This window comes from Nestor notabilis, unplaced genomic scaffold (assembly GCF_000696875.1).
Source record: "Nestor notabilis isolate BGI_N333 unplaced genomic scaffold, ASM69687v1 scaffold11504, whole genome shotgun sequence".
Taxonomy (NCBI): domain Eukaryota; kingdom Metazoa; phylum Chordata; class Aves; order Psittaciformes; family Psittacidae; genus Nestor; species Nestor notabilis.
The window spans coordinates 154,233-170,482 of NW_009924407.1; the positions used below are offsets into that span (position 1 = coordinate 154,233).

Consider the following 16,250-nt stretch of genomic DNA (forward strand, 5'->3'; position numbering starts at 1 on the left):
AATACAACCCTCATGGCAGTGCAGTCTCTTAGCTCAAGCCTTACCAGAAACCTACTAGATCAACACAAATTATAGACTCTACAGCATTATCCCATCACTGTATCAAAAAAGACCTTTTGTGCTCTGCCCTGCTTTTAAATAGCCTCATTAGATGAATTAATATTTCTGCCTCTTTCTTGTAATAAAAACCCACACACTTTGAAAGTGCAGCTGATAATCTTTCTCTCAAAACCAAGCTCTGATTGTAGCATTTATATTTACATATGTACATAAAATACTATGTAGAAGGAACAAACCATGGAGCTGCATCCTCGCACACACTCACATTATGCTAATCTGCAGACACTTAATCAGGAAGGCTAATACATTACAAACACAATTAACAGCCAGAAGAACCAGAGGAGGTTTCGACCTTTTTTAACAAGGGCTTGAAGCATAAAAATGTTCTGATTATATACGAACCTTATCCAAAATTGCAAATTATATGTCCACAATGCATAAAACACAGTCAATTTCAAGATACATCTAGGTAAAAAACGAAACCATATTGAGCCACTGGAGCAGCTCTTCAATTGATCCAGCATCTCATTATATCTTAAATATGGATAAATTCAATTCGATCAGGCATTACCATTGATTAACTCCAAGTTAAACTAAGTATTTATCCAGAAAAGATGAAACTAGAAATGAAAGTCATGCAGAATATAGCATCCCCATAATAATCAGCAAGTTAACAAGAAGGGGGTAAAACCTTAGTCCCGGCAGAATTAATGCAAAACTCCCATCAACCACAATTCTCCATCTAAAACATCTGATCATGTCTTATGATAGTAGGGAAGTCTGCCCTGAGCAAAGAGAGATAAAGCAGAAGAATCATCTCCAGAAAGGAAGTTCAGGTGTTTTAATTATACCTTAGCAATTACTACCTGGATGAATTGTCTTGAGCAAAAGCAGCAAAATGTACTCTGCTCCCTAAAAAGTTCAAAAACCAAACCAACAGAACTTCACAATTCAGACTTTCTGCTTTGCTGCATATCTCATCTTTATCAGTTTAGAGCCTGGGTAGAGGGATCCAGCTAGAAACATCCCAGTCGGTGCTGAAAACCTGAAACTGCAGCTCCTCTCAGCAAGCTGAGGACAAGTGCTAAGCAAGTGTTAAGTGGCCAAAGAATGCTTCTTTCCTCTGAAAGGCTTCAACCCTTTCAACCACGAAGCACGACCTCGCTCCAGGGGAGATCCCCAGTTGAACACTTCACGCCTATTGCTAACCCTACTTTCTGAAGCCAGGCCCTTCACAGCCAAAAAGCAGCTGGGCCAGCACTTGGCTATTGCCATAGCAAAGCCATGGTGGCCACCCAACGTTTCAAAGTGTTTCAAACTAGTCATGCTTCCCTGAGGTCCTCTCTGGAGGCCCAGGGAGGGAAGTTTCTGCTTTGAAAGCCTGGCCAGGGCTCTGTAATTATAACTAGAGAGAAGAGCTTAACAGTTGCCTTCATAAATTAATAAATTCACTAACAAATACCTTTTCTTCAATAACAAATTTGGATATTTGTTATCCCTATTTTTCTTTGATTATAGTCTAAATTTTTCAGTGGCAGCTATCATGGTAAGGAAGAGAGGTTTGGAAGAAAAAAGAGACTCCAATTTTGTACCATCTGTTAAATGACTTCCAATCTGAGAGAACAGATGCTGGACTTCACTATCAGTTTTTGATTGATCTAGAAGTATTTTGTTAATTGAGGCTAAAAACTACAGCTAAGACAAAATAAGCATCAGAGAAGATATGAAAGAGTATCTCAAATTCTTCTCAAGCTACCTGGTCACTCAGAGAAGATTTTGTAATTTTGGTAATCATCACATGTCAAAAAAAAAAAATCTTCTTTTGAATGAATGGGACAACATCTTAAAAACAGAGTATGTGCTCTGTTTAGATTCTATAAATACTGTAAATGGTTCATCAGGTTCACCCTGTTCACCTGAACCGTAAAGCAATGTTCTTATATTACTGCATGTTTGCTGTTCTATTTCAGGCATTACTTATCATACTCTCACAGAAATAAATCAGTGCTGTCTTCAGAGATTCAGATAATAATCACCTCTCAAAAATCTGATCAACTACTGCAGTACTAGTATATACACCATATAAGACAGCATACAACCTAACTGTGAGTATTTCTGCATAGAACCAAACTGCCAGTTCTACATGTGCCAAACACCAAAATGCCAGAAGTGCCAAAACAATTAAGGTAATTATGGAAGTCAATTTCAATTACAAAATGATTGCTAAGATAATTGGGGCATAAATACAGAGACTTCATTTTTACTACACACACTGAAAATTGTTTTGTCTACCAACAGCTCTGGTTTTTCTAACTTGCATGTGATTGCAATGAAGCAGTTTAATGTGAAAAAAACCCCATGTTTGTGGCAAAGGAAATGAAGTATTAATTTTACATTGTCAGCAGCAATATATGGAACAAATTAATTCTCTCTAAATATTGCTTTAACACTTGCATGAAAGAGAATATCTATATTCAAAATGCACTGTTCAGTTGTTTGTGCCATGTTTTTTCATTTGTCAGATACTGATTCTTCCCCGTGTTTTAAAACAATCTGTACCTAATTTAACCTATGTTGTTTAAGCTTTCTATGCTTCCCAAAACATTATGCCAAAGCATATTTCAGCATGATTGACAATGAGGGTTTTATAAATGGTATTGTTGCAAAAATAAGAGCTGGTGTAATGTATTTCGCTATAACAGATTTTCACTTTAACAATGAAAACTTTCAACCTTCTGGGCCTTCCCCCCAGCCCTTTAACGGCATTTTAAAAAGACCTGAGAAGTCTTCTCCGCTGTTACCTGTCCAGCTTTAACTGTTACCCTGCAGCTGACAAAGGGATACTCTGTATTTTAGGCATAGAGAATCCTTTCAGCCTAGAGGAATACTGTGTACTGATGTAAGTCAGTGAAACATGGTGAGGGTTTAGCCTCCAAGTCTAACTGCAATCTTCATGTAATGGCATAAAATGCACTTGTCACCACTACTATGATATTTAAAGAAAACCCAACAAATCAACAAAAACCTCTCTTCCTCTCCTTGATGGTCAAAAAGAAAACATTCGAAACATGACCTGGAACACAACAAATTTCACCAATTTTTCCACTTTCTCTTTTTTTTCATAGTTATAATATACCAGAGGTCAGCATTACACACTGATATACTCACTTTACATGTCTCAACTTTGCAGCGAGAGTAAGATCTGCGTTGTTCACCAAGAATTCTTCTTTGTACTTTCATTTATCAGACTAAGTCAGTATTTCATTAATATGTAAGTGCTTTCAGCAACATCAAGAAAAACCTCTCAGCTCAAACAGGTCTGACAAATGACATGGGACTTGGACAAAGTTCAGCCCCCTGTAACACCATAATGTATTTGGAGAGTCACAAGCAGTTTTAAAATTACACCACTTAGCAAATAACAAAAGCCATTGTAGAATAAGAGGAATACTAACTATTTAGATGCACATACATTTGGCCATGTAAAGAGAAACAACAGTCAACTAAAATCCTGTGTTGGCCGTCAGAAGAACAGTTAAGACTGAGATCCACAGAACATCATTTATACACAATCTGACGTTCTATTTACTTACTTCACTTACACGAACTTAACTGGAAGTATGATCCTTAATACATCTTCAGCTGAAAAGGTTTCCACCTCCAGCACATGCTGCTGATCCCCAGTTTTTTCCTCCTGTTCCCTAATGTGCCAACACAGCCATCCGTGGAATCTTGCTATAAACTAGTGATCTAGTGCAGAAGCAGCCAGCAGAGCTTTCTGTGCGAACACCAGGTCTATGATAAAGCTCTATTCTGCTTGATACTTATGTACCCCAGCTGACATTGAGAGAGTTTAAAGAATTTCATCTTTTTATAAGTAATGCAGCAACACCTTCCCCACACACAAACACAAAGCTTCAGGCCTTAAAACTGTCAAATAAAAAACATGCCCTAACTGTGACCAAGACATAATCACTTCTAGAAGATTTAATGTAGACTGCAATAACATCTGACGAAGAGTTACTGCATCCTCACTAATAGTGTCTTTGCACTAATATTAAGTAATAACTATGTTGAAGAAAAAGTTGTCCTCCAAAAGGAAGAGCCAGGTTGCAAACCAGAAAAGTGAGAGAAAAAAGAGACCATGGAAGGTAGCAGCAGGGTGCTAAAGGAAGACAGAAATGCCGTGAGAAAACCAGGGAAGTGGAAAAGGGTGCAAGACTGATGAAGCATATTAACAGGGAAGTACATTTTTTCCACTAAGCAATGGTAAACTGGACAAAACGATACTAAACAACTACATGATAGCTAGAAGCTCATTTCATATTCTACTGCCTTACGTCACCAATGTGAATGTCTTATTTTAAAAAAAGAGAACCACTGTTAATTGACTGTATCATCTAAACCAACCATTTTGTCCAGAATAAATTCTCTCCTTTACAGAAAATGAGTATGATGCACTTGGTTCAGATACAGATATAGCTTATAAAACTGTTACAGACCAAAAGGTAAGAACATGTTTTGCCCTTAAGAAAAAGGTGAGTTACATGACACCTACTGCCACAACATGCTTGAGATTGTGGTCACTGGGATGAGAAGCACTGGGGTGGAAGTCAGCTGGTGGGCCCAAAGCTGGATCACTGCTCCTTCGAACCAGAAGTGGTGTGCCTAAAAGACAAAATAAAAAGCAATGGTTCAAAGGTGCTACAGGAAGACAAGGCAAATGAGGTTTAACTAAGACATGTATACAGTGCTTAAATATAAGTATCTGTGGCAATATCAACCTGGTAAATTACCAGATCTAGTGAAGTTGTTCCATTTATTATTTACTAAGCTAAAGAAACAACATTTTAAGCTCTGTTATACAGACTTTCATCAATGAGTTGCTAAATTAGGTGAAAACTTCTGACAAACAGTAGTAAAAGGCACCTTCTTAGAAAAACAAATGAGTATTTTCATGTATCTGTGACCACAGGTACCAAACAAATTCTGACAGATAAATCATATGCTTTATCTAAGGAATAACTGTAAACACAGCAAGAACTGGACTGCTATATAACTGTTCCTGTAGCTGTTAGTGATTACTTAACTAAACCAAACTAAACTAAATGGTCTAAAGCCTTTTGTTCCAACACTAAGGACAGGTCTCACTGTGCTGTTCTGCATTAATCCACCAAACTGGGATCTCACAATTTCATCTTTAACTGATCCTTGCTTTTTCCTAGTGTGTGCCCAAAAGCTGTACTAAGCAACTGCTTGTCTCTCCTGTACCAATCTATTATACAAGCTCACACTTAAACTGTATGGAAGGTTGCTCTGAGTATGATGGCATGAACATATATTTACAGTCACAAATCTTATTTCCATAAGCTCTCGAGATGCAGCAGTCCATCACCATTACTTCTGTACTGTCCCAACCCGAGGCATACAAATGACAGATAAGCCACAGGTTTTTGGGTACAGGCAGCAGAATGGTACCTGGACAACTCCCTATATTTAGTATCTAACATGCTTTGGGCTGGCTCTGCAGAGACAGCCTAAATAAGGATATAAGGAGAAGAGAGGGAAAATATTTTATTCACAGCAGATCTGCCTCCCACTACCAACTCTCAGGATTCCCAGGGAAGAGACGTAGGCAGTTGCAGTTGTTCCAGAGAAGCTATAGACTAAACAGCTTCCTCTTGCAGGCATCTCCAATTAGACTCACCAGCTATTCATGTCTATTCACGCGCTGTCTGGCAACACCCTCAAAGCCCAGCCAGCAGCTTCTAGCGACACAGCCGTCCAGTTAGCAGAATATGCTACAGAACACTCCCTGCAGAACTTCCAGGTGGAGTGAGAGGGAAAACATCTTCAGTAATATGAGAAAGGAGTATCTCACATTATCGAAAATAGAACTGAACAAAAATGACTTTCCCTAGTCTTCCCAAAATTATTTATGCATAGGCAAACAAAAACAAAAAAGAAAAAGAAGAGAACATTGGTCTGAGACAGTCATTTTTCAAATGTTGCAAGTGAGTGAAAATAAGATTCTAACTGTCAGTTATAATATTAATTATAGTGGCTGGGACCGATGGCAGCCATAATTACTAGATCTATAATAGAAGTTTGAATGTGCAACAGTTTCCTCATTAGAGATGCGCTATCAAAGCTGGAGTCACTGTACCACATTCACTCTCAGCACAACTTTCTGATTATAGCTGGGATAAATACCAGCACCTGATGCTGAGGAACAACCAGAGAATCTAATGCTCTTACCCCTCCTCATAGTGAGCAACAGTTTTTATATGCAGGTAATCCCTTCTATGTCCACTTACACAGAAAATCAATAAGAAAAGCAAAAGTAAGACTTAAATTTGCGTCCTGGTATTGAGGGAATGTTCAAATATCAAAAGGTTAATATTGGGGTTTGTTCCAAGTGATTATCATCCTGATGCCAAGAGCAGTGCATGTTTTTATAAGGAGATTCTGAAGAAACAGATCGATCACCAACTTTATCTATTTCGTGTGATTTTCCAGTGGAGGCAGTAGGTCAAAAGGAACTGAATCTCTCCATTAAAATATTCCTGCTCTTCACATGGTGCTGAAGAGAAATTTTATCTCTCTAAGCACATTTGATAAGAAGGTGTGTACAAACTAAAGCCAAAGTGTCGGATTTTTTAAGTTACTACCTTCTGTAAGGTAAATAATTATTCCTTAAAATAATTTTTCCTGTGTTTACTGTGAATGACGAAAGTGTTTCAAGTGACCTGTATCCAATTTTCAGTCTCTCTTCAATACAACAGTTTGAAAACAGATGCTTGAGACACTATTGTGTCATTCAGCATAATTTAGTCTCCAACTTCTTTGACATAATCATGAACAGCACAGAGAAATACTCTTGCTAAACTACCAGAAAGCGCTTTACATTGGTACATTTATCTGTAAAACCTCCATAACTTAGTGACTATTGACAGGTGCTTTTACCACATCCCCCGTTCTCAATTTTGAAGACCTTTCACTTGCTTTCTGCCAGTTTTCAAAAAAAACTGAGGCAAAATTACATGATCCAATTCTTGGCTTACAGCTGTCTAAACTCTGAAACCAACGTTTGCAGGAGCAGTGGGATTAGAGAAAATACTGTTTTCCAATTTGGGAAGATGGCTTTGCAGCTATTTGTTTTCTCTCTATTTCTGCAAAGTTTTGCTTATTGCCATAAGGCTATGAAATTTATGGTGCTCATCTGGAATGCTTCCCTCCTTGCACAAAAACCACTGGACTTTTCGACCATTGTCTACAAGGCTTTCTCTTTTCTCCCAACTTGTTGAAAATTTTAAGGTCCTACAGATCATTTTCTTGTTGAAGACAAAATTAGAGTTTATTTTCTTAATTTTTTAAAAATATATTTACGAACATGTAACACCATTTCTCATACAGAGATATCACAAAACATAACATCTCTGTGAACCAAGTCAGCCGCAGTCTTTAGCTGAAATAATCCAAAACAGTCCCTCTGGCCTTTATTGTTTTCCATGCATACACTGCAAAGACACTAGGAGCATGAAAGCAACCTTTTATTAGACAAAACTAAATTGAACCAAAATGCCCTCTCTAGTAGGGCAAAACAAATAGTAAGCAAAGACGTGAGAAGAAGCAAGAAGGTCCCTTTTTACACAGAGAATACCTTATTTCTCTTTCAGGAGATAGCAATTCCCAGCAGCTCCCTGAGCTAACCAACTCTCCTCCATCTCCCCCCTCATCCTCTCTAAGGCTCAGGCTGCTCCCTGCCACAAGATCACTCTCCCAGCCACTCAGTGTATCCCAGCCCAAGCTTCTTCTGCAGGCTCCTTTTTTTTTTTTCAGCCTCTCCCTGCCTCTTCTGTACTGTACATACAGGGATCTTGAAAATCAAGCATGCCCCCTTGCACTCTGAAAGAGAGAAACATCCCCAAATCCCAGTGCGCAGGACTCAGTCTGGCTTGTGAGTCAGACCATGTCCATTATGCACACATACCTTAAGTTTGTCCATCACTGTCTTCCTTAGACACGGATAAAATGTAATGAAAAACCATCACTGATACCATTTACTACAGACATACTATAGACAGTTATACACGTTTACTTAAAGAAATCGTCATCGATTTTCTTCTGTTAGGAAACAAAGTTGCCTTTTTCCCTTATTGCTTTTCTTTTGTCATGCTGTGGTGCTCATGTCATTGTACTCATCCTCTTATGTTTATGCTGAACATTTATAACAGCGTAAGCTCAAACAGAAAATTCACCTTTTCCCCCAAATGATGATACACAGAAGAGTTCCTTTCTGCATACCAAGACAAACATGTCATTTACTAGCACTGCAGTTTTGTGACAGAGTAGCACTTTTTATCTGTAACTTAGGAACTCAGTTTAAAAAGTAACTCTCCTCATCTTGCTGCGCTGCACTGGCGATCTACAATGAAAATTCAAGCACATGCCCAAGACTAAAAATTCTTATGATGACAGCTTTTGCCCTCAATTGCTCCAGGGTGTATTTCCCCTTCTTTTAAAATTTGCAGAGTACCTTCTATTATGGTACCATAGCACCTCCGAAACACACGGGGATGTCTCAGCCTTATTCACAATACATGCTCTGTGACAAAGCCGATTACAAGAAGCCCTGCAGTTTTTCCTTCATTTAAGTAAACTCTCTATTGTTTGGTTTCAAGCCATGTACATCAATCTTTTGCTTGATCACCATTTTGCTAGCATCACCTTCAAAAATTAGTATTTACACAGATTCATGGTTAACAATGCATTTTCCCTGAACTCATGTTTTGGAAACTTTTTTTTTAGCTGCAAATATGGCTGAAACAAGCATATGGAAGAAGCCACACTTAGATTTAAACTGGTTACATTAGGAGGGGAAAAAAAATCTATTAAAAAATAAAGAATTCTGCTATTTCTGCACAATTGAAAACTGAAAACTTGCATTAATGCAATGGCAAAAGAAACCTCTCCATGCCAGATGTAATCCCATCTTCTTGTTTTGTTTGTTTTTTAAATTTCACCAAAAAGCTGTAGAGAGACATTAACACATACCCTGAATAGGAGTGCACTCAGCCTTTCTTCACTTCAGCCCTTTGGCAGCTCAAAAAATCAGCATTTCCAATAAGGAGGGGGCTGACTAATCACAAGTAATGGGTTTCAGAGCATTGTGCATCCTCAGGTAAATAATGTAAGGTTCGAAGCTCAGGATCTGAACATGGTCAGGGGAACTCTGGAGCTCCAGCTGTCCCCCCTGGGGTGTCCCCTAAACTTAGCAGGATCTCGTGGCTCTGAATTCTGGCATAAAATTTGATGCCTAAATTTAAGACGTCTGAATGACCACTACCACAAAAAAGAAAGATTATTCCAACCCTTCCTTGATTTCCATGTTTTGCTCTTAAGTCTCCTTGCCCAGGAAAGCACAATTCACTTCCAGGCTCAAATCCTTTTATTCTTTGGGATTTAGGCTAGAGGTTGCTGTTACAGGGGCAAATTCAGAAAACTACTGAAGACAACCAGAGTTTATTACCCATGAGCATTTTCAGGAGCCTGTGGGATCTATACTGCAGTCAAATTATGTACTAAAAAAATTATTTTAGCATTGCTTTGGGTGCAAATGTTCTCAGATTGAGTAAGCTGACAAATCGAGGAACATAGGAATTGCCCCTGCATCAGTGGCAACTAAAACATTGTGAGGTTGTCTTGTTTGTTTTTCCAGGTAACAGGGAAGAACTACTTCAGAAGAGAACAAAAGATACACTTGGACAGAATACCATAAGAGGGTAGAAAGAGATTTACAATAAATAACCTACAAATTAAAGTCATAATTTTCACAAATGTGAAATTGCATTTCGGCACAGACAATTCTTGGCTGGAAGATTTCTGAATAGACTCATAAATACAACCACCATTTAAACCAGGAAGTCAAAATTGCTTTTAAAATGGTCCTGTCATGAAACAGTTCAGGCACTGGAAACAAAGCACTGCAAACAGCACCTTAATTTCTATTTAAATATAGGAAAGGTCATTAATATGTGCCTATTTTTCTTCTTCTATCAAAGAATTTCCACGTTAACAGGCATACAGACAGTTCTGCTGATCAGCACTTTTTGAGAGCACTAAGCAATCAGTGTGGGTAAATTTGGTCACCCTCAGATTTATTGCTTACCACCACCTGAGGCATCACGTAATGGCTCTGCCATGTACTTAAAATGTAGCTGACATTAGCTTGTACGTTCTACCTTGTGACAGGATTGTGCCACTTCTTTATTTTTTTTTATATGTAATACTCTGACAATGTGACTTTTATGTTTAAAGCTAACTCAAATTGCTCATAATAGCACCTATCAATACAATTTCAGATCTGTAACTATCTGTTCTTTCAAAAGTGAGTACTGCAATTTTAAAATTCCCATGGATCCAAGATTAGATTAATGAACCAGGATGATGTAATAGTTAATACAATTGACTTATATCTATAAACAGATGGAAATACATTTCCAACAAGCTTTCTCTTTTATAAATTAGCCTGGTGCAGAAGAAAGTATTTCCCTATTACTCTAAATGAGGAGTAATGTTTCTTACAATGAAAAATAAAAGCAATTGCCTACAAGCAAAATCAAGTGAAGGCTTTAAACAGAGATTGTTTTGGGGTGGTGTTCTTTGGAGTCATAAATTTCAAAAGAATTATTTTCTCTCATATTAAGTCAGGTTTCAGCTACAAAGCACAGAAACTGTTCTCACCATTTTTATGACCAGAATGGAATATCTTTGGTGTTATTGCCTAACAAAGCAACCAGGTAATATTTACATTTATAGCTTCGGGAGTTTCAAAGATGGATGGACATATAGAAATCACCTATGCACATTTTTTTCAGTAATGAAGTTAATCTAGATCCCATTTGCAGGATCAAAACCCATATCCATATGTAAAGAAGTTAATCACTCTCATCTTAAGGCATTAGGATACATATGTACCTACGGAAGATGTACAAGTAATGCTGCCACTTTCTCCCTGTTCCAAAACTTCTCTCAAAGAAGTTCCCAGCCATAGGACGAGACTTTAGATTGGATCTTAACTGAGTATACTCTTCTTACAACTAAGGTCATAGCACACATCAGATCTAGAGTAATTTCAGGATCTTCTCACCTCTATCAACACAATGCTCCTATTTTCAGCTCCTCATAAGACAGCCATAAGCTACTGGAGTGCTGGGAGCACCACGATTCTGCAGTCTTGACTGCAGGTACTATGTGGAAAAGACCCAGCAGAGGTGAAGGAGCTGCAGCACAATCCTCCTGGTGAGAGGATTAATCACCTCACAACAGGGAGCTGTGATTTTTTTTTTCCCCAACCTGAGCTCTAGCAAAATGTATAACTCTGATCCTTGCTGGGCAGACTGATGAGGAGCTTTGTGAGAACTATTTGGCTATTACCAACAAAAATCAGCACTCTGATTACAGTCCAGGCTTTCTCTTATTCTTGTCCAGGTGAACCACCTTTGTGAATAAGTCAGTGGGTGCAAATCCAACCTCCAGCTTTAGACACAGGATTAAAAATTACAGCAGTTTCAAACATTTTGGTTTTAAACTATCATTTAGGAAAAAAAAAAAAAATTAATTTGTGTTGTATTAGAATTTCCTTATACACATAAGTTTTTTTGGTTAAAGCAAAGGGGGTGTTTGGGTTTTTTTTCCTGGTGCTTAGGGGGGCGTTTTAGTGTTTTTTCCTTTAACGTAATCTTGTTCAAATGGCATTCAGATGTCAATGGAAACTAAACTTTAGATATACCTAAAAACACCAGTCGTCTTAGTCATCCAACTTGCTGCAGACAGCAAAACACATACATCTTATTAGACTGGGTTTTTTTAAGCAGCATATTATCTGTAGTTACTGAATTTAAATCAATCATTTTAGGCTAATATATCCTTTAAGATTTTAAAACTAATAGATCTCAGACTCTCGCACCTCATTTTTATTCACAGATTGAAAGGTGAAAATAAGTATTTCTGCTATTTCAATTCCCAGCCCATTTCTCAACTTCAAATGAAATACTTAACGAACTGTACTAGTTGAATAAACTGACATAAAAAAACCCCAACAGTCTGTGCACCTGCAAAAGAGGCCAGACTGCCAAAAGCTTGTTTAGCACTTCAGCTAACATCAGTTACAGGTGCTTATGCAGTCACTTTTCCACAGTTCAATGGTTCCATTTTCTTTAAAACTTTGGCAGCTAAACTGTGCAGCTTGAATATCACTTTGGCAGCATTTTATTGCTAGTAGTAGAATAGTAAATTATATTTTTAATGTATTTTAATGGTAGTTTAAAGGAGTATCACAAATTAAAGCATTAATAGAGGGGTTTGTAATATTTAAATGACATATGTATTTATATATGTGATCTAAAATAATAACCTTTTCTGGTTTGACCTTTCCTTAAAAAAGAAATCCTATTCTGATTATTTTCTATTCTGGTCATGGTGAACTAGTTCTAGTCTCAAATTTCAAACTTCTTCCTGCTAATTTTATAAGACATTAAGATAAAATAGTGAAACCTCCTGAACTTGAAAACTTCTGTGAGGTTTCAAGGAGTAAGATCACAAGAACAGCTATATGGGGTCCACCTCACCTGTTATCCTGAATCTATAAATGGTAGCAAATACTCAGGAAGAAGGCATAACAAAGTGTTATATCCTACCAGCTTGGAAAAACTAATGTTTGAAAGATTTCCAAATCAGAGTAACATCTAGACCACCTTATTTTAACAGTTACTGATGACTCATTTCCTGTGAGTTTGTCTAATTCTATTATAACTCATCCATTTTTGGCCTGTAACACCAAATTACACAGTTTAGTCAAATGCTTCATGAAAAAGTTAGTTTTGAGTTGTTTTGCTTTGTAGTCTGTTGAACATAATCTTGCTCGATACTCCTAGTTTTTATGTGGTAAGGGAAGCAAATAATCAGTCCCTTTTAATCTCTCTTAATATTTTATTTAAATGGCAAGATGACTATTTTTGTAGGAAAGTTTAAAAGGACTCACAGAGGGTCATTTGTTCTTTTCTGTGGAAGGGTTTCGAAGAGATGACCAAAATATTGTGGGATTCATCTCTCTACTGAACATACTACATCCTGCTTTTACTTAATGTCTACAGTAAACAGACTTTCCTCTAATGAAGTAATGAGTTACGGAGAAAGCAAAACATAAATCAACAGCCAGCGTGTGGGAAAATTGTGCAACATATTGGGAGGGAGGTGCATCTTTTGCCAACTATGTTCAGGTGTAGCAAATACACAACTCTCCATTTAACTTGGCTGAGATTCTAGATACCTGTTATAAGAAACAATGAAAACCCTGAAGTGGCACTTCAAAGTAAAGAGACAAAAAAATAACTATCAACTATGGCTCTTGAAAAGGTGTATTAAATAGAAAGTGATGAGAAGAACTAAATGGCAACGGGCAAACCGAATCATTTATCTGCTACTTTTAACTCTCTAATGATGACTTTCGTAAGGATGGGTTAATCTATATACTGGAACACGTTCATATGGAAGCAAACAGTAAACAATCATTACCAAACAAACACTGCAAAAAACGCATAAAACTATTAGTTTGGTTCTTAAGAAGAAGGGTAATCTACTACCTCAAGACCTTTAGATGAGGTGTTTCTTCAAGTTAAATAAAAAATGTCAAACTATCAATCAGCCAAGCTTAGCAGGCTCATTTTCAAACTGAAATACACATTTTGCCACATTGCCTCAGAGCTAAACAGCACATAAAGATTTATAAATGCACTTACACACTCTTTTGCCTCACCTAGCACTAGAGTGTACTTAGTGACAGAGATTGCACTATACCCTTCCAGTATGATATTATACTATAGCCTTCCAAAACCTTCAGCTGCAAACATTTAGCTTACTAAATGGTTTGGTCTGTTTCTTTTTAAGAGCTACTACCTCTGAAACTAGCTATGCATCATGATATATAAATACTCACAAAACCCAGCAACATCACAAAATTAGTAGTACAGACGAAAATCTGAGGAAAAACACTGACATCAAGAAAAGTGTATCAAAAAGCAGCATAGAATTTTATAATAAAATTTATTCCATCATTCAAAGTCCCATTCATCACCTTCCCCAGAACCTTCCCTGAGGCAATACAAGGCTGGAAATTAACATCTCAGCTAGAAAGCTACTGCAGAAAAATGTGTAACTTGTGATGGAAAAATATTTTTCTTCCTACTTAACATATTTTCATGAAGATACCGCCTGCCCCAAAGTAAGGCTTATTAAACCAAGTGCAACAGGAACAGGGACAAGGGGAATAATTGATAAGAAAGAATCTTGGGGGAAATCAGAGGCAAGGGGGCTATTAAAAAGAAAAGGGGTTCTTTGGTAACCAACTATATCCATAAATTTATTACCTCCACTACTGCTAAATTCTTGGGTACTGGCAAAGGAAGGAAAGACTGGCTTGTTTTCCAAATGAGCAACCCAAAGAAACACATGGAAATTTTTTATATATATATATGTGTGTGTGTGTATTTACAGAAAGCATTACTGTATTCTTTTGCTGCAATACAAAGATGAACTTTAGCTATGCTGGTGCAAAGCTTATTTCCATGAATCAAGGACAACTAAATAATACCAAGCTTAAGTCCTAGGGTCAAAATATGCCAAGCTTGCACTCTGACTGAAATGAAAAGTTATCTTCAAACCTTTAGCTTTCCTGAGAACAGAAACCATTTGTTTTAGGAGCACAAGTAGACTTTAATTGATCATCACATTTCTTTAAAAGCAGATTAAACTGAATGCTGCAGAGGAGAAAAATCTATCATCAGTGTCATCCTCAAAACACCTATGACAAACAGCACAGAATAATATTTGATACCATTATAAGGGCAGTCTTCTAGCTCAGAGAAAGAGAATAAAGTCATATTTGCTTAAGGAAATAAGCAGTACTGCCTCAAATCTCAGATGGCAGCATGTGCTTCTCATAATGCATTTCTTTTGAAACTTACCAATTTCAAAATGTTAATTTTCCCTGAATCATACAGGAGAGACTTGTTATACACATCTAGTACACTTAGTGTACTGACAGACATTGTAACACTCAGCCAATAAACTGACACTGCAAAATTAAGATGAACAGGACAGCTTGTATGTAAGAAAAGAGTGTCTTTCCGACTTACTCTGATGCAGCATGTATGTTGTATACAAGCATTAGCAACATTTTTGTTTATCAAATTGTTTCAGTTTATATGTTTACATAATGTTTTAGAAAGCATAATCATGTGGCTTCCTCTGCATTTAAAAAACACCCTGTGTATCTCTACACCAACTTGAAATAGAACTAACCAAACATATGCTCTTTAAAATGCCCACAAGCCTACCTACAATACTTCTGCTTCAAAGTGCATGAGAAAGAGAAGGAAGTCTTTCCAAGCTCTAAAGTCACACAGAAATGGACATCTGTACCCTGGAGGTAGCAATTTAAGCCCTGTCAGGCCTATCAAGGGAGAAACTTTCAGAAACCCCTAGAATAAAACTTGCCTTCAGTTCCCTTGGACTTCAAACTAAGACACTGCCAATGGAAACATTTCTGCTGACTGACTTAGCAACCCAAACAGAGAGGGCCATTCAAACTAAACAAGTGTTTTGAACAATCCCATGAAGCACAATCTAAGCTAGAACAAGCCCAAAACCACAGGAATATATTAAGCTGATTAAGTATATTCTATAACTGAAACCCCCAAAACACCTTCAAGGAAATTCCAGAAGAGTGCAAGTAACCTTTCCCAAATGTTAAAAAAGACACAGCCACAACACCACAACACCAAAATGGAAAATCAAAACTTTCTGGGCTAGGACTGTTATTATCATGTACTAGACACCTATGGAAGGGTTTGAGCATTACCAGGCAGTAATCACTCTTTTCAGGAAACAAGTGTCCACTGCAAAGGCACTACATAAAATAAGCAGAACTGAAATAACTGACTGTTCAAAAGCACAACTGCCTTAATATCACTTGAACTTCGACTACCATTGCCATTTGTAAGCTTATTTTATGAGAGAGACTATAATCAGGTATTCCAACCATCATCTGCACCCAAGTCTTCCACTTGCCTAGAACGTCGAGCAGACTGGGAGGCTGAAGGTTAAATACATATATATATCTATATAAA

The 16,250-nt window shown here is 37.4% G+C and overlaps 1 protein-coding gene across 1 annotated transcript in view; it reads right to left on the reverse strand.

The window, feature by feature from the left end:
* Window positions 1-16,250, reverse strand: part of PARD3B (par-3 family cell polarity regulator beta) — a gene marked incomplete at its 3' end in the record, with an annotated part of 142,442 nt that overhangs the window by 116,604 nt on the left and 9,588 nt on the right. Inside the window, exon 4 of the mRNA XM_010012593.1 lies at window positions 4,619-4,728. Within this exon, the coding sequence (XP_010010895.1) occupies window positions 4,619-4,728 (110 nt within the window). The remainder of the gene's footprint in view (window positions 1-4,618; window positions 4,729-16,250) is intronic.